General features: G+C 46.5%; 1 protein-coding gene across 1 annotated transcript in view; it reads right to left on the bottom strand.

Annotated features, from left to right (window-relative positions):
- Positions 1–11179: 11179 nt before the first annotated feature.
- The window catches only part of LOC106608822 (ephrin-B3), a 120024-nt gene continuing 104939 nt past the window's right edge, over positions 11180–26264 (bottom strand). Inside the window, exons 3-5 of the mRNA XM_014206990.2 lie at positions 23237–23329; positions 19341–19412; positions 11180–15671 (exon numbers count right to left, since the gene is read on the bottom strand). Of these exons, the coding sequence (XP_014062465.1) occupies positions 15220–15671; positions 19341–19412; positions 23237–23329 (617 nt within the window). The 3' untranslated portion in view covers positions 11180–15219. The remainder of the gene's footprint in view (positions 15672–19340; positions 19413–23236; positions 23330–26264) is intronic.

The raw sequence follows: 26264 nt of genomic DNA, 5'->3' as shown, positions 1-26264 counted from the left end.
GGTTGCAAGATTGAATCCCCGAGCTGACAAGGTACAAATCTGGCGTTCTGCTGCTGAACAAGGCCGTCATTGAAAATAAGAATTTGTTCTTAACTGACTTGCCTAGTTAAATAAATAAAATAAAATAAAAACTAAGACTCCCCGGGAGGGAAACTCCTTCCTGTGCCTCAGCGTCCCTGGTCTCATCTGTCCATTGACTTTGTTAGCGATTTCCCCTCCTCTGACGGGACAGATTTTCTAAATCATGCCGGTTTATTCCTCTCTCTGGTCTCTCTACATCTCTCCAGGTCTCTGAGGAACTGTTCCAGCAGGTCTTCTGTCAATATGGCTTTCCGGAGGATATTGCCTCTGACCGTGGACCCCAATTCATGTCACGTATATGGAGGGCTTTCATGGAGAAACTGGCGGTCACGGTCAGCCTCAATTCCAGGTACTGGCCTCAGTCCAACGGGCAGGTGGAGAGGATGAACCAGGAGCTGGGGAGGTTCCTGAGGAGGCACTGCCAGGACTGGCAGGGGGAGTGGGCCTGAATCCTTCCCTGGGCGGAATACGTCCAGAAATCATTACGTCACTCCTCCACCAGGCTTTCTCCCTTCTATTGTGTCCTGGGATATCAGCCGGCCCTGGCTCCGTGGACTCCGAGCCAGACCGAGGCCCCTGCAGTGGACGAATGGTTCCGGCGCACAGAGGAGGTTTGAAGTGATGCTCATGTGAGGCTCCAGCATGCTGTCCATCGCCAGAAGGAGCAGGCGGATCGCCACCGCAGTCAGGCACCTGTGCTCCATCCTGGTGATAGCGTCTGGCTCTCCACCAGGAACCTCCCACTCGCGTGCCCTGCAAGAAGCTGAGCCCCAGTTTGTGGGGCCGTTCAAGGTTCTCCGGAGGGTCAACAAGGTGACGTATAGGTTATCGCTTCCCAGTGACTACCTTATCTCACCTTCATTTCATGTCTCCCTTCTCAGCCCGGTGGTTCCTGGTTCCCTGGCTGATGCTGTCCCCCACGACACCACTCCGCCCCCCTGGACGTCAAGGGAGGTCCCACCTATGCCGTCATGTCCCTACAGGACTCCCGACGTCGTGGGTGTCAGCTCCAGTATCTGGTGGACTGGGAGTGGTATGGCCTAGAGGAGAGGTGTTGATTTCCGGTGGAGGACATTCTGGACCCCAACATCATCTGTGATTTCCATCTTCGCCACCCGGGCCGGCCCGCTCCTCGTTCTTGTGGCCATCCCTTTGGCCAGCATCGTCGAATACAGTATATACTTATGAGATGAGTAATGCAAAATATGTAAACATTATTAAAACATTATTAAAGTGACTAGTATTCCATTATTAAAGTGGCCAGTGATTTCAGGTCTATGTATATAGGCAGCAGCCTCTAATGTGCTAGTGATGGCTATATACTAACAGTCTGATGGCCTTGAGATAGAAGCTGTTTTTCAGTCTCTCAGTCCCAGCTTTGATGCACCTGTACTGACCTTGCATTCTAGATGATAGCAGGGTGAACAGGCAGTGACTCGGGTGGTTGTTGTCCTTGATGATCTTTTTGGCCTTCCGGTGACATCGTGGTGCTGTAGGAGTCCTGGAGGGCAGTTAGTTTGCCCCTGGTGATGCCTTGGGCAGACCGCACCACCCTCTGGAGAGTCCTGTGGTTGCATGCAGTGCAGTTCCCGTACCAGGCGGATCTATAGCCCGACAGGATGCTCTCAATTGTGCATCTGTAAATGTTTGTGAGGTTTTTAGGTGCCAAGCCAAATTTCTTCAGCCTCCTGAGGTTGAAGAGGCGCTGTTGCGCCTTCTTCACCACACTGTCTGTGTTGGTGGACCATTTCAGTTTGTCAGTGATGCGTACGCCAGGGAACTTGAAGTCCCGTCTATGTTGATAGGGGGGTGCTCCCTCTGCTGTTTCCTGAAGTCCACGATCATCTCCTTTGTTTTGTTGACATTGAGGGAGACATTGAGGGAGAGGTTATTATCCTGGCACCACACTCCCAGAGCCCTCACCTCCTCCCTGTAGGCTGTCTTGTCATTGTTGGCAATCAAGCCTACTACTGTTGTGTCGTCTGCAAACTTGATGATTGAGTTGGAGGCGTGCATGGCCACTCAGTCATGGGTGAACAGGGAGTACAGGAGGGGGCTGAGCACCAGTTGCACAGGGCGGGGTTCAGACCCAGGGCCTCAAGCTTAATGATGAGCTTGGAAGGTACTATGGTGTTGAATGCTGAGCTATAGTCAATGAACAGTATTCTTACATAGGTATTCCTCTTGTCCAGATGGGATAGGGCAGTGTGCAGTACGATGGCAATTGCATCGTCCTGTGGATCTATTGGGGCGGTAAGCAATTTGAAGTGGGTCTAGGGTGACAGGTAAGGTAGAGGTGATACGTTCCTTGACTAGTCTCTCAAAGCACAGAAATGAGTGCTACGGGGCGATAGTCATTTCGTTTAGTTACCTTTGCTTTCTTGGGTACAGGAACAATGGTGGCCATCTTGAAGCATGTGGGGACAGCAGACTGGAGTATGGAGAGATTGAATATGTCCGTAAACACAACAGCCAGCTGGTCTGCGCATGCTCTGAGGACGCGGCTAGGGATGCCTTCTGGGCTGGCAGCCTTGCGAGGGTTAGCACGCTTAAATGTCTTACTCAGGTCGGCCACGGAGAAGGAGAGACCACAGTCCATGGTAGCGGGCTGCGTTGGTGGCACTGTGTTATCCTCAAAGCTTGCGAAGAAGGTGTTTAGTTTGTCTGGAAGCAAGCGGTGTCTGCAACGTGGCTGGTTTTTCTTTTGTAGTCTGTGATTGTCTGTAGACCATGCCACATACGTCTCGTGTCCGAGACCTAAAACACCTCACAATCAAATGTTGACCGTATTATCTCCCAAGAGAAATATCTTCGGTTATAGTCACAACTGTGTACACTGACAAGTACAGTTGATGGCGGATGTTTACATAAACCTTAGCCAAATACATTTCAACTCAGTTTTTCACAATTCCTGACATTTAATCAGAGTAAAAATTCCCTGTCTTAGGTAAGTTAGGATCACTACTTTATTTTAAGAATGTGAAATATCAGAATAATAGTAGAAAGAATGATTTATTTAAGCTTTTATGTCTTTCATCACATTCCCAGTGGGTCAGAAGTTTACATACACTCAATTAGTATTTGGTAGCGTTTCCTTCAAATTGTTTAACTTGGGTCAAACGTTTCGGGTAGCCTTCCACAAGCTTCCCACAATAAGTTGGTGACTTTTGGCCCATTCCTCCTGACAAAGCTGATGTAACTCAATCCGGTTTGTAGGCCTCCTTGCTCGCTTTTTCAGTTCTGCCCACAAATTTTCTATAGAATTGAGGTCAGGGCTTTGTGATGGCCACTCCAATACCTTGACTTTGTTGTTCTTAAGCCATTTTGCCACAACTTTGGAATTATGCTTGGGGTCATTGTCCATTTGGAAGACGCATTTGTGACCAAGCTTTAACTTCCTGACTGTTGTCTTGAGAAGTTGCTTCAATATATCCACATAATTTTCCTACCTCATGATGCCATCTATTTTGTGAAGAGCACCAGTCCCTCCCGCAGCAAAGCAACCCCACAACATGATGCTGCCACCCCCATGCTTCACGGTTGGGATGGTGTTCTTCGGCTTGCAAGCGTCCCCCTTTTTCTTCCAAACATAATGATGGTCATTATGGCCAAACAGTTCTGTTTTTGTTTCATCAGACCAGAGGACATTTCTCCAAAAAGTACGATCTTTGTCCCCATGTGCAGTTGTAGTCTGGCTTTTTTATGGCGGTTTTGGAGCAGTGGCTTCTTCCTTGCTGAGCGGCCTTTCAGGTTATGTAGATATAGGACTTGTTTTACTGTGGATATAGATACTTTTGTACCTGTTTCCTCCAGCATTTTCACAAGGTCCTTTGCTGTTGTTCTGGGATTGAGTTGCACTTTTCGCACCAAAGTACGTTCATCTCTAGGAGACAGAACGCGTCTCCTTCCTGAGCGGTATGACGGCTGCGTGGTCCCATGGTGTTTATACTTGCGTACTATTGTTTGTACAGATGAACGTGGTACCTTCAGGCGTTTGGAAATTGCTCCCAAGGATGAACCAGACTTGTGGAGGTCTACAATTTTTTTTATGAGGTCTTGGCTGATTTCTTTTGATTTTCCCATATTGTCAAGCAAAGAGGCACTGAGTTTGAAGGTAGGCCTTGAAGTACATCTACAGGTACAACCCCAATTGACTCAAATGATGTAAATTAGCCTATCAGAAGCTTCCAAAGCCATGACATAATTTTCTGGAATTTTCCAAGCTGCTTAAAGGCACAGTCAACTGAGTGTATGTAAACTTCTGACCCACTGGAATTGTGAAACAGTGAATTATAAGTGAAATATTCTGTCTTTAAACAATTGTTGGAAAAATTACTTGTGTCATGCACACAGTAGATGTCCTAACCGACTTGCCAAAACTATCGTTTGTTAACAAGAAATTTGTGGAGTGGTTGAAAAACAAGTTTTAATGACTCCAACCTAAGTGTATGTAAACTTCCGACTTCAACTGAAGATTCAATGGTTGTAAAGATGGGGAGAAGTCTGTCTGTAATAGAGATGCTCCGTTCTTTTGACGCCACACTCCACAAAGCAAGTCCTGCAGGCTCTAGTTTTATCTTATCTTGATTATTGTCCAGTCATATTGTCCAGTCATTTTTAAATGTAACCTTTATTTAACTTGGCAAGTCAGTTAGAAACAAATTCTTATTTACAATGAAGGCCTACCCCGGCTAAACCCGGACGATGCTGGTCCAATTGTCCGCCGCCCTAAAGGACTCCCAATCACGGCCGGATGGGATCCAGCCTGGATCAAGTGTTGTAAAGAAAGACCTAGTTAAGCTTCCGCTGGCCCAGAACAGAGCGGCACATCTTGCTCTTCATTGTAATCATAGGGCTAATATTAATACTACGCATGCCAGTCTCTCTTGGCTAAGAGTTAAGGAAAGACTGACTGAATCACTTCTTGTTTTTATTAGAAACATTCATGTGTTGGAAATTCCAAAATGTTTGCATAGTCAACTTACACACAGCACTGACACATACAATTACCCCACCATGGGTCTTTTCACAGTCCCCAGGTCCAGAACAAATTCAAGGAAACGTACAGTATTATACAGAGCCATGAGTGCATGGAACTCCCTTCCATCTTATATAGCGCAAGTGAACAGCAAACCTGATTTTAAAAAACGAATAAAGCAACACCTCACGGCACAACGCCTCTCCCCCATGTGACCTACTTGTTGTGTATGTACTGACTGATAGATGCACACACACACACAACTGATAGCTGGCACACTACATGTTACTGTTTTTAATGTATGTAAATTGTAGTCTTTTGTCTTTAATAATACTTTTCGTTATATGTCGGACCCCAGTAGGACTAGCTGTTGCCATTGGCGTCAGCTAATGGGGATCCTAATAAATCAAATCTATATTAGCGGGTTAGGGTCGGGTGCAGGCCTCACTTTAACACATACAGCGCCTTCAAAAGTATTCATACCCCTTGACTTATTCCACATTTTGTTGCCTTACAGCCTGAATTAAAAATATATTAAATATACACTGCTCAAAAAAATAAAGGGAACACTAAAATAACACTTCCTATATCTGAATGAATGAAATAATCTTATGAAATACTTTTATCTTTACATAGTTGAATGTGCTGAAAAGAAATTAATCAATGGAAATCCAATTTATCAACCCATGGAGGTCTGGATTTGGAGTCACACTCAAAATTAAAGTGGAAAACCACACTACAGGCTGATCCAACTTTGATGTAATGTCCTTAAATCAAGTCGAAATGAGGCTCAGTAGTGTGTGTGGCCTCCACGTGCCTGTATGACCTGACCTCCCTACAACGCCTGGGCATGCTCCTGATGAGGTGGCGGATGGTCTCCTGAGGGATCTCCTCCCAGACCTGGACTAAAGCATCCGCCAACTCCTGGACAGTCTGTGGTGCAACGTGGCGTTGGTGGATAGAGCGAGACATGATGTCCCAGATGTGCTCAATTGGATTCAGGTCTGGGGAACGGGCGGGCCAGTCATAGCATCAATGCCTTCCTCTTGCAGGAACTGCTGACACACTCCAGCCACATGAGGTCTAGCATTGTCTTGCATTAGGAGGAACCCAGGGCCAACCGCACCAGCATATGGTCTCACAAGGGGTCTGAGGATCTCATCTTGGTACCTAATGGCAGTCAGGCTACCTCTGGCGAGCACATGGAGGGCTGTGCGGCCCCCCAAAGAAATGCCACCCCACACCATGACTGACCCACCGCCAAACCGGTCATGCTGGAGGATGTTGCAGGCAGCAGAACGTTCTCCACGGCGTCTCCAGACTGTCACATGTGCTCAGTGTGAACCTGCTTTCATCTGTGAAGAGCACAGGGCGCATGTGGCGAATTTGCCAATCTTGGTGTTCTCTGGCAAATGCCAAACGTCCTGCACGGTGTTGGGCTGTAAACACAACCCCCACCTGTGGACGTCGGGCCCTCATACCACCCTCATGGAGTCTGTTTCTGACCGTTTGAGCAGACACATGCACATTTGTGGCCTGCTGGAGGTCATTTTGCAGGGCTCTGGCAGTGCTCCTCCTTGCACAAAGGCAGAGGTAGCGGTCCTGCTGCTGGGTTGTTGCCCTCCTACGGCCTCCTCCACGTCTCCTGGTAGCGCCTCCATGCTCTGGACACTACGCTGACAGACACAGCAAACCTTCTTGCCACAGCTCGCATTGATGTGCCATCCTGGATGAGCTGCACTACCTGAGCCACTTGTGTGGGTTGTAGACTCCGTCTCATGCTACCACTAGAGTGAAAGCACCGCCAGCATTCAAAAGTGACCAAAACATCAGCCAGGAAGCATAGGAACTGAGAAGTGGTCTGTGGTTACCACCTGCAGAACCACTCCTTTATTGGGGGTGTCTTGCTAATTGCCTATAATTTCCACCTGTTGTCTAGTCCATTTTCACAACAGCATGTGAAATTTATTGTCAATCAGTGTTGCCTCCTAAGTGGACAGTTTGATTTCACAGAAGTGTGATTGACTTGGAGTTACATTGTGTTGTTTAAGTGTTCCCTTTATTTTTTTGAGCAGTATATTTGTCTTCTTGGTAAGAAACTCCAGTGTAGATTGGCCTTGTGTTTTAGGTTATTTCCTGCTGAGAGGTTAGTTCATCTCCATGGAAAGCAGACTGAACCAGGTTTTCCTCTAGGATTTTGCCATCGCTTAGCTCTATTCCGTAAATTTTTTTATCCTGAAAAACTATTACAAGCATACCCATAACATGATCCAGCCACCACTAAGCTTGTAAATATGGAGAGTCATACTCAATGTGTTGTATTGTATTTGCCACAAAAATAACACTATTGTATTCATGACAAAAAGTTTGTTGCTTTGCCTCATTTTTTGTAGTATTGGTGTTGCGCAATCGTACTGAAGGTAGCTAAGGAGTCAAGCGCAGGAGAGCAGAGATGTCAATGTAGCGTCTTCAATAGGCAAGTCCCAAAACGGTACAGGTACAAAGTCCATAAACGCCCGAGACAATAGAACACACAGTTACTCACGGAAGGAGGAAAACAACGCTCCTACTATACTAAACACACAGTACACACGTGAATACACTGAGGAAAGAACCTCCCCGAGCAACATAAAAATAACCCCGCACAAATCTAAGCGGGGAAACAGGGGTAAATGTACACACAGAAATTAAAGCAAATGAAAACCAGGTGTGAATGAATCAAAGACAAAACCAACAGAAAAGGAAAAATGGATCGGTGATGGCTAGTAGGCCGGCGACGCCGACCGCCGAGCACCGCCCGAACAAGGAGAGGATCCAACTTTGGTGGAAGTCGTGACAATTGGGGTAAATCTAACACAACACAACCCTGAGTACCACTCTTCATATTTTCAAGCATGGTGGTGGTTGCATCATGTTATGGGTATGTTTGTTATAGGCAAGGACAAGGACATTTTTTGCTATAAAAATAAATAGAATAAAGCTAAGCGCAGGCAGAATCCTAGAGGAAAACTTGGTTCAGTCTGCTTTTTTTGCTCACCTTTCAGCAGAACATCAACCTAAAACACACGGCCAGATATAAACTGGAGTTGCTTACCATGATCACATTGAATGTTCCTGAGTAACCGAGTTACAGTTGTGACTTAAATTGGCTTTAAAATCTATGGCAAGTCTTGAAAATGGCTGTCTAGCAATGACCAACAACCAACAAATATTGTGGTTGTGCAAATATTACACAATCCATGTGTGCAAAGCTCTTAGAGACTTACACAGAAAGACTCACAGCTGTAATCGCTGCCAAAGGTGATTCTAACAAGTTTTGACTCAGGGGTGTGAATACTTATGTAAATTAGACATTTCTGTACATAATTTTCAGTCAATTAGCAAAAAATAATGTATTGTGTGTAGGTGGGTGATATATATATTTTTTAATCCATTTTGATTTCAGGCTGTAATGCAAAAAAAAGGTGGAATAAGTCAGGGGGTATGAATACTTTCTAAAGGCACTGTGTTAATCACTCAGCCGCCATAATCATACGATCCCCACTCCGGTCCTTTGATATGCAGATTCTCGAGTACCTTTATGTGATTTACGGAGAAGCGAGGGAATGTCTACCTCCATCGTTGACCTTCGTCTATCCCCATGGCAACATCGTCTTAGCGTGATTGTTTAAGCAGAAAGTCAAGTGGGCCAATCCTTGGGTTTTAACTTGCCGCCAAAGATTTGTGTGTGTGTGTGTGTGTGTGTGTGTGTCAGCTTTTCAAAATCTAATTTGGGGGATTATCCGTCTATTGATTTCACTTAAAGTGATTTTTTTTGCTGGTATTATAAAGTAACAGTGACAAGACAACACACACACACACACACACACACACACACACACACACAGAAAGTAACAGTGATCGTTATCGTGTGAGGCTTTCCTTCCTCAGTGGGAATGGAGGAAGCTCAGCCGTCTCGCTTGGGAGAGCAGTGTGTGTGCGCGTGTGTGTTGACGCATGTGTCTGTGTGTGTATTTGCATGATAATGTGTGTTGTTGACACGTGCGTCTGTGAGTGTGCGTGTTTATGCGTTTGTGTGTGTGTTCACGCTGCACATCATCCTCATAAAGCGTTTATATTCCTCTTGGTGCATTGAGTTTGAACAGATTACCAGAGAAATGATGACCATGAAATGATAAGAACACAGGAGTAGCACTAAACAGCCCTTCAACCCTCATATAATCCTCATATATAACGGAAGCTAACTCATTGCGAGGCTAACTGGAATACATTAGCTGTTTTAGCCGTTAGCGAAGCTAACTGTTTTAAGCCAAGGATACATTAGCATTTGCTATTTTAGCGCTTAGCGGAAGCTAACTGATTAAAAGGCTGCCAGGAATACAATAACATTAGCTGTTTTAGCAGTTAGCAGAAGCTAACTGTGTGCATGTGACCCAACAGGTTTTCATGGCATGATCAGTATAAGCCCTCATTACCTAGTTATGTACCACATGCTTTGTGTCTGTTCCAAAAGTGTGTGTGATGTGTGTGTGGTCGTGTGTGTGACAGTGTGTAATCTCCTCTCACGGGCCACAGATCAAACAGTGTGTCCCAGCTGCCTGGTCAACTCTCCCTAGGCCACCCTGGTGATCCTCTGTCTGTCTGTGTGTGTGTCTGTCAGCCTGTCTGGGTTCCAATCTGCTGGTGCTACCAGACGCCAACAGTTGCCGTGGCAACGGACCAAAGGGAGTGAGAAAGAAGGAAGGAAAAACAGGGAGAAAAAGAAAGAGAGAGAAAGAAAGGGAGGGAGGGAGGGAGGGAGGGAGGGAAAGGTAAGGGGGCTAGTGGAGAGAACGGGGAGAAATGAGGAGGGGGAGAGTGCAATATAGAGAGGAACGAGGTGACAGACGGAGGGAGTTGGTACAGAATGGAGGAGAGAGAGAGAGAAAGGGAGTTGTTACAGAATGAGAGAGAGAGAAAGGGAGAGAGAGAAAGGGAGTTGTTACAGAATGAAGAGAGAGAGAGAGAGAGAGAGAGAGAGAGAGAGAGAGAGAGAGAAAGGGAGTTGTTACAGAATGGGGGAGAGAGAGAGAGAAAGGGAGTTGTTACAGAATGGGGGAAAGAGAGAGAGAAAGGGAGTTGTTACAGAATGGGAGAAAGAGAGAGAGAAAGGGAGTTGTTACAGAATGGGGGAGAGAGAGAGAGAAAGGGAGTTGTTACAGAATGGGGGAAAGAGAGAGAGACAAAGGGAGTTGTTACAGAATGGGGGAGAGAGAGAGAGAAAGGGAGTTGTTACAGAATGGGGGAAAGAGAGAGAGAGAAAGGGAGTTGTTACAGAATGGGGGAAAGAGAGAGAGAAAGGGAGTTGTTACAGAATGGGGGGAAAGAGAGAGAGAAAGGGAGTTGTTACAGAATGGGGGAGAGAGAGAGAGAAAGGGAGTTGGTACAGAATGGGGGAGAGAGAGAGAGAAAGGGAGTTGTTACAGAATGGGGGAAAGAGAGAGAGAGAAAGGGAGTTGTTACAGAATGGGGGAAAGAGAGAGAGAAAGGGAGTTGTTACAGAATGGGGGAAAGAGAGAGAGAAAGGGAGTTTTACAGAATGGGGGAGAGAGAGAGAGAAAGGGAGTTGGTACAGAATGGGGGAGAGAGAGAGAGAAAGGGAGTTGTTACAGAATGGGGGAAAGAGAGAGAGAGAAAGGGAGTTGGTACAGAATGGGGGAGAGAGAGAGAGAAAGGGAGTTAGTACAGAATGGGGGAGAGAGAGAGAGAAAGGGAGTTAGTACAGCTGTTAGGGCTGACGGTCATCTATGTCGATACGTTGCTAAGCAACACCCAACACTAACGAAGCTGGGGTAGATAACTGGTTGATAACACAACTGGGGGAGCAGTGTGTGTGTGTGTGTGTGTGTGTGTGTATGTGGACTGAATGGGTACCTTTATATAGAGACACATTGAATAGAACCCTGCTAAGACAAACCCCCACAGGAGAGAAACCTGAAAGGGTTACATCTGAGAGACTGGGCCTCACTGGAGTACGTGACCCCTTCCAGGCACGGCACGCACGAGACACACACACACACACACGCGCAAAGATCTTCACACTTCATCATTCAATAATGAACCCACGACCAGACCAGAGAGTGGTGCTTAAACATAATTTTTTTAATCAACATTTTTCCAAAGCAGGAATGTACTAGTTTTTTCCTCCCTTTAGAGGTGTGTTGGAGGAGAGAAAGAGAGGAGGAGGTGGTCATAGTGACGGGAGGGATTGGGGGGGACGAGGAAAGGAGAAGGTGGACACAAACCCATCTCACACAGTGGTGTCCCAATACAAAAAGTCTCAACACATCACGTACAAGAGCCAGCCCGCTCTCTGTCGCCTCGACCTGCTGGCTATTGGCACAAGGAAACACACATACACACACACACACACACACACACACCAACAGAGGGGTGGGGGGGGGGGGGTGCGTTTTCACAAAACAAGAAACCTCTCTTTTTTAAATGAGGATCCATGAGAAGCATCCATGAGAAAAATCCAACACATTGAAAACAGTCAAAAGCAAACAGTGAAAGAGAGAGAGACAACCTTTTAGTAAAACACTGACCGACATGATAACAAAAAAGCCCAAGCTTTGAGTCCCGGAGGGAGATTCTCCTCGGTGAAAAAAAGAGGAGAGGAGGATGAAGAGGGAGAGAAGAGAGGGAGAGAAGGAACCATTTTGCGAACGAGCGGCATTCGGATTCCACACTTGGATTCCGCAACTCCACAAAGTCCAGGAAGTGTATCCATGTGTTTATATTCATGGCAGCAGCCATCTTTGTCAAATACTGTCATTTAGAGTGTCAGAGGATTTCAGAATTCAGAGGGAGTTTGTCGTTTGGCTTTGAGGGTGTTTTTGAAGGTATACAGTATTCCTGGTTGTCGTGTATTTGTACAGGAGACAAGACAGATTCCCACATACAGAAATACCACGATCCTGATGCTGCAGTACAGAAATGTGGGGTGAAACTTTTACCCTATTTAGTCAACTTCTCCGTAACACATTCTAAGTTCAAAAAGCATAACGGGAACAGATTACACAACATACAAATGATGTGAAACAGAGAGCAGGCGTAGTAGTAAAAATGATTAAAGCGATATTTCAAATAAAGCTTTTTGAGCAGGTGTGCATATGAATAAAACACACATTGAGCGAAGCTTTGGAAACAAACATTCACCTGTTGAGCATGAGGGATATTTCAAAGTATGGCACGTCACCTATTGTCTGCTATTTTGTTAGCGTATGTGTGCATTTGCAGGTTGCTGTGCCTGTTATGAACACGTCATCGGTCTAACACTCAACAATACCAAGTAGCAGCTAGCCCATATAACATAACTTAACACACGGCACGTTCGCAAAAAAAAAGCTTTGCTTTCGAAAAAGGGCGTGAAAACTGTTATTAACCAGGCTAAGAGACTGACAGGTACTTGTTCCAGAAAAACACCCATACAAACACAGTCTTGTACAACTAACCTTGTGGGAACACACAATTCAGTCCCATTCAAAATCCTATTTTCCCTAACCCCTAACCTTACCCCCAAAACCTAACCTTAACCATAACCCTAGAACTAACCCTAACAATAATTCTAACCTTAACAAATAGCATTTGACCTTGCAGGGACCAACAAAATGCCCCCAGTTGGTCAAATGTTTGCTTGTTTACTATTCTTGTGGGGACTTCTGGACCCCACAAGTATAGTTAAACACGTCCACACACACACAAATACAGGGAGCACACACCCTCTTTTAATCCTTCTGTCACACACAGAGGTTGACTTAATCATGGGGAGAAAGCTAGGACTGTGTCAGAAATAGGGAGCCACATGAGAGCAACCAGTGTGTGTGTGTGTGTGTGTGTGTGTGTGTGTGTGTGTGTGTGTGTGTGTGTGTGTGTGTGTGTGTGTGTGGCAGAGAGAGGGATGCAGAGATAGCCAGACAGAGAGAGTGTGTGTGAAATGGGCATATACATGTACGGTATGTATGTGTGTGCGTGTTTGACAGTGAAAGAGAATGTGAGAGGGATCAGTGTGTCTGCAGAGTGTGTGTGTGTCTGTGTCGATATAATCAGCGTAGAGTGTGTCTGATACATAAAGCTGTTTAAGGGGAAAATCGGGAGAATTTGAAACGTGCCATTTCCCTTCAGAGAAAAGAGAATAGTCTGTGTCTGTTATCTTGAATGTGTGTCTATCTGTCAGTGTGTGTTTTAGATGAAATCTCATCTCCTTGTTCCACAGTGAGTTTTCCCCCTGAAATCCATTTCAGCCGTGTGTCTGCTCCTCTCCTCCGCCCTCCTAGGGTCCATCACTCCTTCTCAGCACTCCGTTAAAGGAAAGGCTCCTCTCTTCCGCCACAGTCACTGTTTCACTCTCGATCCTTCCCAGGGATTCTTCTCTCTCATCGCTCAAACCACCTCCCATCCCCCCACTTCTTCCATTTCTCCTCGCGCTCTTTTCTTTTCTTTAGTGTGCGATTCCTTCTTCAGTCTTTTCTCTCTTTTTTCTTTTTTAAACAAAAGTTCCACATTCAGTCGCTCTTTCTCTTTTCCCCCTAGACAGCGACTCCGGGTTCCCGTTCTTTCTTTTCATTCTATTTCATTTCATTTGGAACCCGCCCTCGTTCATTTCCCCCCTTGCTTTTTCTTGTGTTCAAAAGCGTTTGAAAAAAACTTTCATAGATGGTTTCTACCTCAACAACTTCCACAAACGAGGTCTAAACTTCAAAACTACAGCATAGTACAAGAACTATAAAAATATACATGGGGGGGGGGCAGAGGGGGGAGGAGGCGATGAGAGAGAGAGAGAGGGAGGGAGAGAGAGAAACGACCTCAGTTCGCCAAGGAAAGAAAAACAAAGAGATTAAATTAATTTACAACTCAAAGGGTAAGGAAACAGGGTCAGGTTTCTAAATCGCAAACAATAAAGCGCAGGATAAAAAAAGATCTAGCAGTATAACAGAAGTGTTGTTTTACAAGTGGAGGAATCAAAATAAAAAACTAGAAAAAAAACAAGACGTCTAGAAACGATTGACTGGATATTCATATATAATCTGTAAGTGTTGCTAGCGATAAAAAATCTCACCTTTTTTTATATTCACTCACTTTTTTGTGTTTTGGTTTTTAAGACAAGTCTAAAGACACGCGAACACACACATTCGCTCGCACGTAGCGTATACACAGATTAACACACACACACACACACACACACACACACACACACACACACACACTGTACTAAAAGCACACTAACTGCACACACACTTCTGTGCAACAGCAGTGTCAGAATTATTATCCTAGTCTCCCACACACGCACGCACACACACGTACACAAACACACACGTTATTAAAATATACAAGATTCTGAATGTCACTAAGACGCGATTGGTCGGACCGATTGATCACGTGACCCCAGCCCAGCTTTCTGATTGGGTGAGAGAGTCAGAGGCCCCTGGTCCAATGAGAAACCATACACACACAAACAAACTAGGATCCTATTTGTGAGATATAACATCAAGGGCCACAGTTAGCCTCAGGGTCCAATCAGGAGGCAGGTAGGTCTGATACAGGACAGGAGCATTAGAGAAATACAGAGACCTCTGGATATGGTTGGTCGGTGGGTTTTCTAGGGGTCAGAGTCCCAGAAGTCCAAGTTGTGGCGGTACTAGTGCGTGTTCTCACACACTTATCCTCATGGTGTACAGGGAGGGGACTCTTCTCTTCAGCTCTGGTGGGGGGGGGGGGTATGATTCATGGTGAGACAAAAAAAAAGAAGTGGGCCCCAGAGTCTCTTGCCAGTGCTGTCCTCTTTAAAGGGGCCGGTGGGGGCTATATACTAAACCCTCCACACTTAGCTTAGTGACACAGTCGAGTGAAGAGTGGTGGGTGTACGGATGGCCTCTTCACTTAGCTAGATGCACAGACCTGTGGCTGGGATTGGGGTTTAATAGGGCAGATAAGATACTGTATAAAGGACTGGTGGTTTTGGAGGGTAAGTCAGTGATGGACTACTGTAGGTAGGTTTTATGTGGTACTGTACTATATAGGACAGGGTATATTGTAGGTGGGCTGTAGGTGGTACTGTACTGTACAGGACAGGGTAAGATGGTAGTTGGTAGTACTGTAGGTTGTCATGGAAACTGCCCTCATACTTTGTAGTAGATGTTTGCTGGACTCTGGGGGGGCATCTCCTGGACGATGTAGACGGGGTGACCGTAGTCCCCGCTCACCTTCTCGTAGTGAGGGCAGTACGCCGAGTCCGAAGCCCGCAGCGGGATGATGATGTCACTGGGTTCCGAGCCGTTGTTGTTACCGCCCCCATGGCCGCCGCCATGCCCACCGCCATGCCTCTTGGGGCTGGTGAGGGAGGAGAGTGACAGGGGCGGGTGGTGGGACTCCGAGTGCTTGGCGTGTCGCCGCCGGTAACACACCACGCAGATCACCGCGGTGACCAGGAGGAGGAAGGCGGAGCCCCCTGCAGCGCCGGCGATGACGGCCACGTTGGAGGGGGGGAGGGGTCCGTTCTCGCCCCCTGCGCCTCCCGAATCCCCGGCGCCACCGCTAGGAACCCTGGGATGGGTGGCGTTACCAGCACCACCTGTAGAATGACACAAGAAAATATTATTTTGATAACCTTATAAAAGGTCACTTTACCTTTATATAACTTTACCTTTAAACAGGTCAACATTCACAAGGCTGCGGAGCCGGACGGATTACCAGGACGTGTACTCCGAGCAAGCGCTGACCAACTGGCAAGTGTCTTCACTGACATTTTCAACCTCTCCCTGACCGAGTCTGTAATACCAACATGTTTCAAGCAGATCACCATAGTCCCTGTGCACACGAAAGCGAAGGTAATCTGCCTAAATGACTACCGACCCGTAGCACTCACGTCAGTAGCCATGAAGTGCTTTGAAAGGCTGGTCATGGCTCACATCAACACCATCATCCCGTAAACCCAAGACCGACTCCAATTTACATACCGCCCCAACAGATCCACAGATGACACAATCTCAATCGCACTCCACACTGCCCTTTCCCACCTGGATAAAAGGAACACCTATGTGAAAATGCTATTCATTGACTACAGCTCAGCGTTCAACACCATAGTGCCCACAAAGCTCATCACTAAGCTAAGGACCCTGGGACTAAACACCTCCCTCTGCAACTGGATCCTGGACTTCACATCGACGGGGCTGTAGTGGAGCAGGTCGAGAGTTTTCAAGTTCCTTGGTGTCCACATCACCAACAACCTATCATGGTCCAAACACACCAAAAAAGTCATGAAGAGGGCACGGCAATGCCTTTTCCGCCTCAGGAGAAAAAATTTGGCATGGGTCTCCAGATCCTCAAAAAGTTCTACAGCTGCACCATCGAGACCATCCTGACCGGCTGTATCACCGCCTGTTATGGCAACTGCTCGGCATCCGACTGTAAGGCGCTACAGAGGGTAGTGCGTACGGCCCAGTACATCACTGGGGCCAAGCTTCCTGCAATCCAGGACCGATATACTAGGCGGTGTCAGAGGAAAGCCCCAAAAATTGTCAGACTCCAGTCACACAAGTCACCTAAATGTACATATTACCTCGACTAACTTTTACCTCCGCACATTGACTCGGTACCGGTACCCCCTGTATATAGCCTCATTATTGTTATTTTATTGTGTTACTTTTGTTTTTTAACTTTAGTTCATTTAGTAAATATTTTCTCAACTCTGTTTTCTTCTTGAACTGCATTATTGGTTAAGGGCTTGTAATTAAGCATTTCACGGTAAGGTCTACACCTGTTCTATTCGGAGCACGTGACAAATACAATTTGATTTGATTTAACATACTTTGACATGTATACAAGAAATTACACTGTACCTCTCATAGGCAATTGTTAAACCTGAACCAACATTTTGCCTTGCCTTCTTTAGGGTAATAACCTCTTCATAATACAATACACATTACGCGCCAGTAAATATATCTGTACCACACCAAGGTGACGAACCGTCTTCCTGTAGTTACAGTAGCAGAAATGTCCCGACAGGGAAAAAAATGCAGCCAATGTGACCATATGTGTTCTGTCTATTGACATGACTTAGTGGATGGCGTTGGATATGAGAGGGTTTGGAATGCTCCTCTGCGCCTGTGGAGACCCACTGAGAAGCTGTGGCTCTGGCTAGAAGCTACAGCCATCCACAGTGAGGGGATCAAGGCAGCACACTTCATCCCGTAAGCCTAACAACGCTGTTTATGTTGCATTGGCGCGTGCCCACATAAAGGAGTCAGAACGGTTGGGTGGTTTGGACACCATCCCAAACGGCACCCCACTCTCTATTTAGTGCACTGTATAGGGAATAGGGTGCCATATGGCTTTGGTAAAAAGTAGTGCACTGTATAGGGAATAGGGTGCCATATGGCTTTGGTAAAAAGTAGTGCACTGTATAGGGAATAGGGTGCCATATGGCTTTGTTAAAAAAGTAGTTCACTATACAGGGAATAGGGTGCCATTTGGGGCACGTCCTGGGTCTCTAAAGCTAGAGACTACATAGTGATGCTGCCTGGTTGGAACCTGGTACCAATCGCATGGCCCGACTGCATGTACGGTCATAGCCCAGCAGGTGTTTGTTGGGTTTGGGACCGCCTGTGAGGAATGGTCATGTTGACCGTGCAAACGTTGGCGGTGGTAGCGGTTAGGGCGGTAATGTGAGGCGCGGTCGTGGGATTGGGTTATCATTATCCTTGGCACATTTCCCCCCTCGTTTTCTCTCCCTCTCTTCCCTATTTTCTTTCGTCTTCCTTCCTCGCTCCGTGGCTCTCCCACTCTCTGGGTTTTTGTGGACATAATGACTTCCCTTGCTCTGCCCCCCCTCCACACCACCCTCGCTCCTTCCTCACCCTCTACTGTGAGCCCCCTACCATGCATGCAGGACTGACTGATTGTCTAGCTGACTGACAAAACGCTAATACTAGACGCCAATTCCGCTCTCCGCCTCTCGCTTTCTTCCCTCCATCCCTCTCTCGTTCCCTCCATCCCTCCATTCCCCCAACATCTCTCTCTCGTTCCCTCCATCCCTCCATTCCTCCAACATCTCTCTCTCGTTCCCTCCATCCCTCCATTCCCCCAACATCTCTCTCTCATTCCCTCCATCCCTCCATTCCTCCAACATCTCTCCCTCGCTCCATCTCCTCCTCCTCCTTTCACCAGCTCTGTCTGTTATCATCCTTTCCCCTTGTTCTCTCTACCTCCCTTCCTCCCTCCATCCATCTCTCACTCCCCACTCTCTCTCTTTCCTATTCAACAGTACTCTCCATACCTCTTGCTTCTCCTCTTTCGGTTTTCTGCTCCTTCAACAGTGAAGCCTTTTTCCTTCCTTTCCTCTCTCCCCCCTCCCTTTTTCTGTCTTCTGCGCTTTCTCCTTTGCTCTCATCTCTCTCGCCCTCTGCTTTCTTCTCTCTCTCCATCTCTCATCAGTTCTCGAATATCCACTTCACATTAGAGAGTAGAGATGGCCTGTATGGCCATGTCCCAAATGGCACCGTATTCCCTATATAGTGCACTACTTTTGACCAGGCCCCTTAGGACTCTGGTCAAACGTAGTGCACTTTATAGGGAATAGGGTGCCATTTGGAACAGTCTGTATGTGGTTGGAAGAGACAGAACCAGCCAGCATACAAAGAACAGGTCAACAAGTTCCCTGCCATGAGACAACATCCCTCCCTCCCTTCCTCCTCTCCTCTATCCTTTCATCGTCCTCTTCTTTCCTCACTCCTCCCCTCCCCTTTCCTCTACTCTTCTGTCTTCCCCTCTCCTGTCCTCTCTCCCTCTTCTCTCTCACTACTCAGATTTATCATTCTCCTCTCCTCTCTCTTCCTTCTCTCCGCGGACCAACAGAAACCAGGCCGCCCAAACTAATGACAATAATAACTCCTTCAAATGGCGCCCCTGGTCTCCCCCCCCCCTCCCACCCGCTCCCTGGGCAGCTATTAGAGCCGTCGTTCCTCGCCTGCGGCACTTAGCTCTGAGGGGAAGAGAAGAAAAGAGGGGATGGACAGAGAGCGAGAGGGATGAGAGAGAGAGGGATGGATTTAAATAGAGAGATCCCACAGATGTCGCCGGCTTGTATCCTCCATCTGTCGTTTTTTTACCGTCCCTCGTTCTCTGTTCTCTTTCTTTCTTTACTCACTCATTCACTTGCTTTTTTTTGTCTTTTCGGACTGGTTGTGGTATACTCTATCCTCATGGTGGTGTAAGTGTGTAAGCTCCTCCACACCCCTCTTACCTGTATTTCTGGTGTTGGTACGGCCCGCACTTTGGTCTGGTTTGGCAGGTTTCGGGGGCAGTCCATATGGATCTGAGGAAAAAAAACAGGGGTGTACGACGGTCAAGATAACACATCCCATCAACATGAAAACAACCTTAAAACAGGCACAGCGACTACACAGACTGTCTGAGCTAAAACCACATCTCTGAGGCCCATTCAATGAAACTAAATATTGACCTTCTTCCAATGTCCTTTTCTAAAACAGCTCTCCAACTATATTAAAAACGGGATACTTAAAGGGGTTTCCATTGGTAAAAGTACCACAATGAATATAAAAACTGCAAACAAATGTCCATCGACTCCACACCCTCCCACCTGCCAGACAGGGAACGGCCCCACAGTAATGCTAGGCCGCGGCCCAAAATGGCACCGTATTCCCTTCATAGTGCACTTCCCCACGGACCCTGATCAAACGTAGTGCACTATAAAGGAAATAGGGTGCCATTTGGGGCAGCCCTAATATCCTCTCGCTGGGGCTATGACAGAGTTCCGTATAGATTTACTGAAAGGGACATAATAGACAGCCCCTGTTATGCTGTGAACACAGAGACTGTACAATGTACACACACACACACACACACACACACACACACACACACACACACACACACACACACACACACACACACACACACACACACACACTATGTGCCGAGCTATAAATCTACACTAACTGACATTTACGGAGGTCCATACACAGTGGCAGGTATTATTGGTTCGACGGGCCCTCTGATGACAGACAGCCAATCAGAACTTGGCATGAGGGGTGTTTGGATCAATATGACTGCTGGGGCTCGTGAGTGCTGTGTGCATTTGAGGGTGTGTGTGTGTTGTGTGTGTGAGAGTCTGTGTGTATTATTATCCTTGTGGGTAATCCTTACAAGTCCCCAGCAGTAAAACAAGGAAAATTCTCCCTCGTGGGGACATTTCCCACATCCCCATGAGGAGAAAGGCTATTTTAGGCTAAGGGGTTAGGCTTAGGGTTAGAATTAGGGTTATGGGTTAAGTTTAGGAGTTAAGGGTTAAGTTTAGGAGTTAGGGTTAAGTTTAGGGAAAATAGGACTTGTAATGGAAATCAATTGTGGGTCCCCACAAGGATAGTAAAACATAAGTGTGTGTATGTATGTGTGTGCGAGCGAGAGAAAGAGTGTGTGTGTTTCTCGGGAACGTGCAAGTTTCTAAGACTGTGCGGGTGTGTGTGGGTGTGTGTGCGCCTGTGTGTGTTTCAGAGCTGAGCAGCGCTCCAAATCTCATCAGAGATCTCTATGAGGCGGCACACCGTGTGTTTAGATGACAAACAGAGCAGAGGTGACCTTTCAGACTCACAACAGATAACACAGGGAGAGGAGGGGGGGAGAGGGGGAGAGAGAGGATACAGGGGGAGAGAGAAGATTAAAGGAGCTATTGGGTGGGGAGAGAGAGACAGGACGGCTAGGCAAGGAGAGAAAGAGAGGATGAAGGAGGTAGAAAGAGAAAGAGAAGAAGATGGAGATAGGTAGGGAGAGAAAGAGAGGGAGCAAGAAAAATGGGAGACAGAGCGAGAGAGGGGCGGGGAGGGCAAGAGAGGTAAGGGAGAAAGGAAGATGAGTAAGAGAGGAGTGAGAGAGAGAGAGAGAGAGGGACAAGAAAGGTGAGAGAGAGAGAGACGACATGAAAGGTGGACCTGCAAATTAGTGTGAAACCCAAGAGAACAGAGGTGAGGAGGACGAGAGAGAGGAAGGGAGGGAATCAATGACGGCGGTTTTCATTCAACCAGCAACGAAAGAAAGAGAGCGGGAGATAGAAAGAAAGAAAGAAAGAAAGAAAGAGAGCCGGAGATAGAAAGAAAGAGAGCAGGAGATAGAAAGAAAAGAGATATAGGGAGTGCTACTCTTCTCCCCTGGGTGGGCTGTAGAGAATGATGGAGATGGGACGGAGAGATGGAGACACAGCAGCACCACTTCCCTCTCAGGAGAACAGCTTCCACAACAACACACAGAGAGAAGAGAGCTTGCACAGCAACACACAGAAAGAAGAGCTTCCACAACAACACACAGAGAGAAGAGAGCTTTCACAACAACACACAGAAAGAAGAGCTTCCACAACAACACACAGAAAGAAGAGCTTCCACAACAACACACAGAGAGAAGAGAGCTTTCACAACAACACACAGAGAGAAGAGAGCTTTCACAACAACACACAGAAAGAAGAGCTTCCACAACAACACACAGAGAGAAGAGAGCTTTCACAACAACACACAGAGAGAAGGGCTTTCACTATAACACACAGAGAGAAGAGAGCTTTCACAACAACACACAGAGAGAAGAGAGCTTTCACAACAACACACAGAGAGAAGAGAGCTTTCACAACAACACACAGAGAGAAGAGAGCTTTCACAACAACACGCAGAGAAAAGAGAGTTTTCACAACAACACACAGAGAGAAGAGCGCTTTCACAATAACATAGATATAAGGGCTTTCACAACAACACACAGAGAGAAGAGCTTTCACAACAACACACAGAGAGAGGAGCTTTCACAACAACACACAGAGAGAAGAGCTTTCACAACAACACACAGAGAGAAGAGCTTCCACAACAACACACAGAGAGAAGAGAGCTTTCACAACAACACACAGAGAGAAGAGAGCTTGCACAGCAACACACAGAAAGAAGAGCTTCCACAACAACACACAGAGAGAAGAGAGCTTTCACAACAACACACAGAGAGAGGAGCTTTCACAACAACACACAGAGAGAAGAGAGCTTTCACAACAACACACAGAGAGAGGAGAGCTTTCACAACAACACACAGAGAGAGGAGAGCTTTCACAACAACACGCAGAGAGAAGAGAGCTTTCACAACAACACACAGAGAGAGGAGAGCTTTCACAACAACACACAGAGAGAGGAGAGCTTTCACAACAACACACAGAGCTGATAACACTGTTGAGGAGGGGGAGAGGATTATATTATGAGGAGCATAGAATGGGGAGTATGTGTGTGTGTGTGTGTGTGTGTGTGTGTGTGTGTGTGTGTGTGTGTGTGTGTGTGTGTGTGTGTGTGTGTGTGTGTGTGTGTGTGTGTGTGTGTGTGTGTGTGTGTGTGTGTAGATTTTGGCAGACTACTGTATGTATTTGTGTGTTTGCAGTCATGTATGAAAATCTGTGTATGTAAGAGAAAACGTGTGACTTTCGTCTAAAACATTGACCCCCTCTGTCACCCAAGGCCACCATCAGCAGAGTCATTAGCAGGGTCAGTGGTGTTTAACACCATAGAGACTGTTTACTCTACTGTATACATAGAAAGTCATTAGCAGGGTCAGTGGTGTTTAACACCATAGAGACTGTTTACTCTACTGTATACATAGAAAGTCATTAGCAGGGTCAGTGGTGTTTAACACCATAGAGACTGTTTACTCTACTGTATACATAGAAAGTTATTAGCAGGGTCAGTGGTGTTTAACACCATAGAGACTGTTTACTCTACTGTATACATAGAAAGTTATTAGCAGGGTCAGTGGTGTTTAACACCATAGAGACTGTTTACTGTATACATAGAAAGTCATTAGCAGGGTCAGTGGTGTTTAAGCCCAGAATGAGCAGCCTACTCCTTCCTGTATGTCTGGACATAGACAGCCAGTAGCAGAGAGTCGGGGTGTTCAGTGTGTTAGTGAGTGAAGTCAACAGGGCTCATTACAGCCATGTGATCCTGGCTGCTCCCCTCCTCCAGCTCTCTGCCTCTAATCAACACTAATACACTTAGAGTACACGGTCAGTGTGTGTGTGTGTGTGTGTGTGTGTGTGTGTGTGTGTGTTAGCGGGAGAGAGAGAGAATGATGAATGAGTGTTTATTTCAGGTGTGTCTCAGTACTCACTCTGTCCCACTTTGAGGATCACCTTCATGCCCTGCGTGGCACACACTCCTCCCCTCATACTCTCCAGGCCCTGGCGCGTCCCATCTGACGTGGCTGGAGGGGGAACAACAGAACAACTTATCAGGGCGGCTGTCTAACACACACACACACACACACACACACACACACACACACACACACACACACACACACACACACACACAGGTGAAACACACACACACACACACACACACACACACACACACGAAACTCACCCTCATGGGTGAAACACACACAAGCTCACACACTCTCCCTTTCACAATGCCTCCCATTCACACAGCCCCACCATTCTACCCAGCCAGTGGATGAGTGACATTTGCAGACGTGGTGACTAAACTCGCACGCAGAAGCTGTGAAATGTCACAGTCCTACAAGATGTGAGGCTTTTAATAAGTCCTAATGTCTCATTTAGGGCCTAGTGACTGAGCTCCGTGGACTCAATGACTAATACACACTAATTAACTCCAATAAACTGCCCTGATATAGAAGTCCACTGTTTGACTGGACACACAAGCTGGAGAAGAGAGAGATGTGGTAGTAGTATTATTATTATGAGGAGACAATGATTATCTCATTGAGAATTCAGGATTCATTATATAAAAGAGAGAAAGAGAAATTCGCTTCTGTGTAATTAAACAATATCGTGTTACGATTTAGCAGATGTTCTTATCCAAAGGGACGCATAGTTTAACACATTTAGCATATTGGGTCCATGAGGGATTCGAACCCACAAACCCAGGTGTTGCAAGCACCATGCTCTCGTCCATTCCATGTTAGCTATCAGAGCTAGGGATGCACGATATATCGGTGAGCGTATCGGAATCGGACGATATTAGCTCAAAAATGCCAACGTCGGTATCGGCCCGATGTCTAGTTTAACGGCGATGTGCAAAACCGATGTCAAAGCTGACGTGCATACCTATATAACGTAGGTAGATGACGTCATAAAGCCACGGAAAATACAACGCCACACAGAACAAAAGCTGAAAAATACTAAGCGCACACTTCCAACAACTAAACAAGTTCCAGTCGAGCAGTCATTTGAGAGAGTAACAACATTTCAGCGAGACAACTCAAAAAGGCGAAATCCATTAACGCCAAGATAATGGAATTCATTGCCCTTGAAAATCAACCGCTCTCTGTCGTGGATGATGTTGGCCTTCGCAGACTGGTCGAGCACCGGTACACACTACCAAGTAGGCACTATTTTTAAGATGTTGCCCTACCGGAGTTACACAGTATTGTTGTTGAAACATCCGTGAGCTACTTGCTACGGGCATCACTGCTATTAGCTTCACGACTGACATTTGGACCAGCGACGTCAGCCCCATGAGCATGCTGAGTCTGACAGCACAGTGGGCAGACGAGGATTTCGTACTGAAGAAAGCCGTATTGCATGCTCAAGAATGTGCTGGTTCTCAGACCGCTGCTGCCATTTCAATGACATCTGGGAACATGTTTGAAACATGAACGCACTCCTAGTGCCATTCCAACAACTGACTGGAGAAATAAGCTCATCAACTGCGTCTGCAGCAGACATGATACCCTCTGTCATGGCATTGAAAAGCCTGCTCAATAAAACTAATTGACAGACAGTGGGGTTAAAACTTACAAAAGTATGAGACTGAACAAGCAATTCGGTGGCATTCTCTCTGAGCCTCTTTAATGTGTCGCCACCATGCTCGATGCTAGGTACAAGGACCGCTACTTTGATGCAGACAAGAAACAGGGTTTACGTGAAATGTTACAGACACAGCTGGACAAGATGGAAACGGACACGGTGCCCACCGAGGAAGAGAGGCCACGGACAGACAGAGCTGAAACTTCACTGCTTGACATGCATGATGAAATCCTGGTTGAGACTGAACAAATGAACAAGGAAACAGCACAGCAAGTAAGTGAAAGAAATAGGTTTTGATTATGATTTACTGGTAACGGGCACATGTAAATGCCAACAAAATTACTTTTTGGTCAGTGTGGTGTGGTGTGTGGTTTGTGTGTAACCTTTATTTAACTAGGCAAGTCAGTTAAGAACAAATTCTTATTTACAATGACGGCCTACCCCGGCCAAACCTGGATGACGCTGGGCCAATTGTGCGCTTCCCTATGGGACTCCCAATCACGGCTGGATGTAATACAGCCTGGATTCGAACCAGGGACTGTAATGACGCCTCTTGCACTGAGATGCAGTGCCTTAGACCGCTGCGTCCGTGTGTGTGTGTGTGTGTGTGTGTGTGTGTGTGTTAACTATTTAACTGTACTAGAATGCTTAAAAGGCCATTTCTACTACTCCCCATGTAGTCTAAAGGCTGAGGCTCATTGGCTGAGAGGAGAGAGGGATGTGCTTCTACATCTGCATTGCTTGCTGTTTGGGGTTTTAGGCTGGGTTTCTCTACAGCACTTTGTAACATCTGCTACTGTAAAAAGGGCTTTATAAATACATTTGACTGAAATTTGATTGATGAGGAGAATGGATGGGTGCAATTTCGGAGAAATACAGAAAACACTCTCTCTACCTCTCCCCTCCCTCTCTTTCAGTTCACGCCTCAAGACCTTTGCTTTCCCTCAAAAATACATCCCGCCCTCTTATTTTTCTCTCCCTTTGACTTGAGGCTACAGATTAAGGTGTTGGCGAGGAGAGAGGGAGCGGGGGAGAAAGAGAGAGAGGTGTGAAAGAAGAGAGCCTTAGTCATCTCACCTCTCCATCTTCCTGCCAGCCTGTTAATGTTGGAAAGTGTGAAAGGAGGCGAGAGGAGAGAGGGATCTCTGCAGAGGACAAGGACATTCACGTAGAGTAATGAATAGAAAAACCAAAAGGAGAAAGGAGAGATGCTTGACAGGAAGAAGAGAGAAGATGGAGGGAGGCAAAAAAGGACAGTGCTGGAGGTTAAAAAATAGGACTGAAAGGCTGGCAAAGGACAGAGTGAAAGAGAAGAAGAGAGAATAAGTAGAACAGGGAGGCGAGAGAAGACGAGGAGGAGGGAGGATT

Source organism: Salmo salar, chromosome ssa07, assembly GCF_905237065.1.
Source record: "Salmo salar chromosome ssa07, Ssal_v3.1, whole genome shotgun sequence".
Lineage (NCBI taxonomy): Eukaryota > Metazoa > Chordata > Actinopteri > Salmoniformes > Salmonidae > Salmo > Salmo salar.
This window is presented reverse-complemented; position numbering and strand designations above follow the sequence as displayed.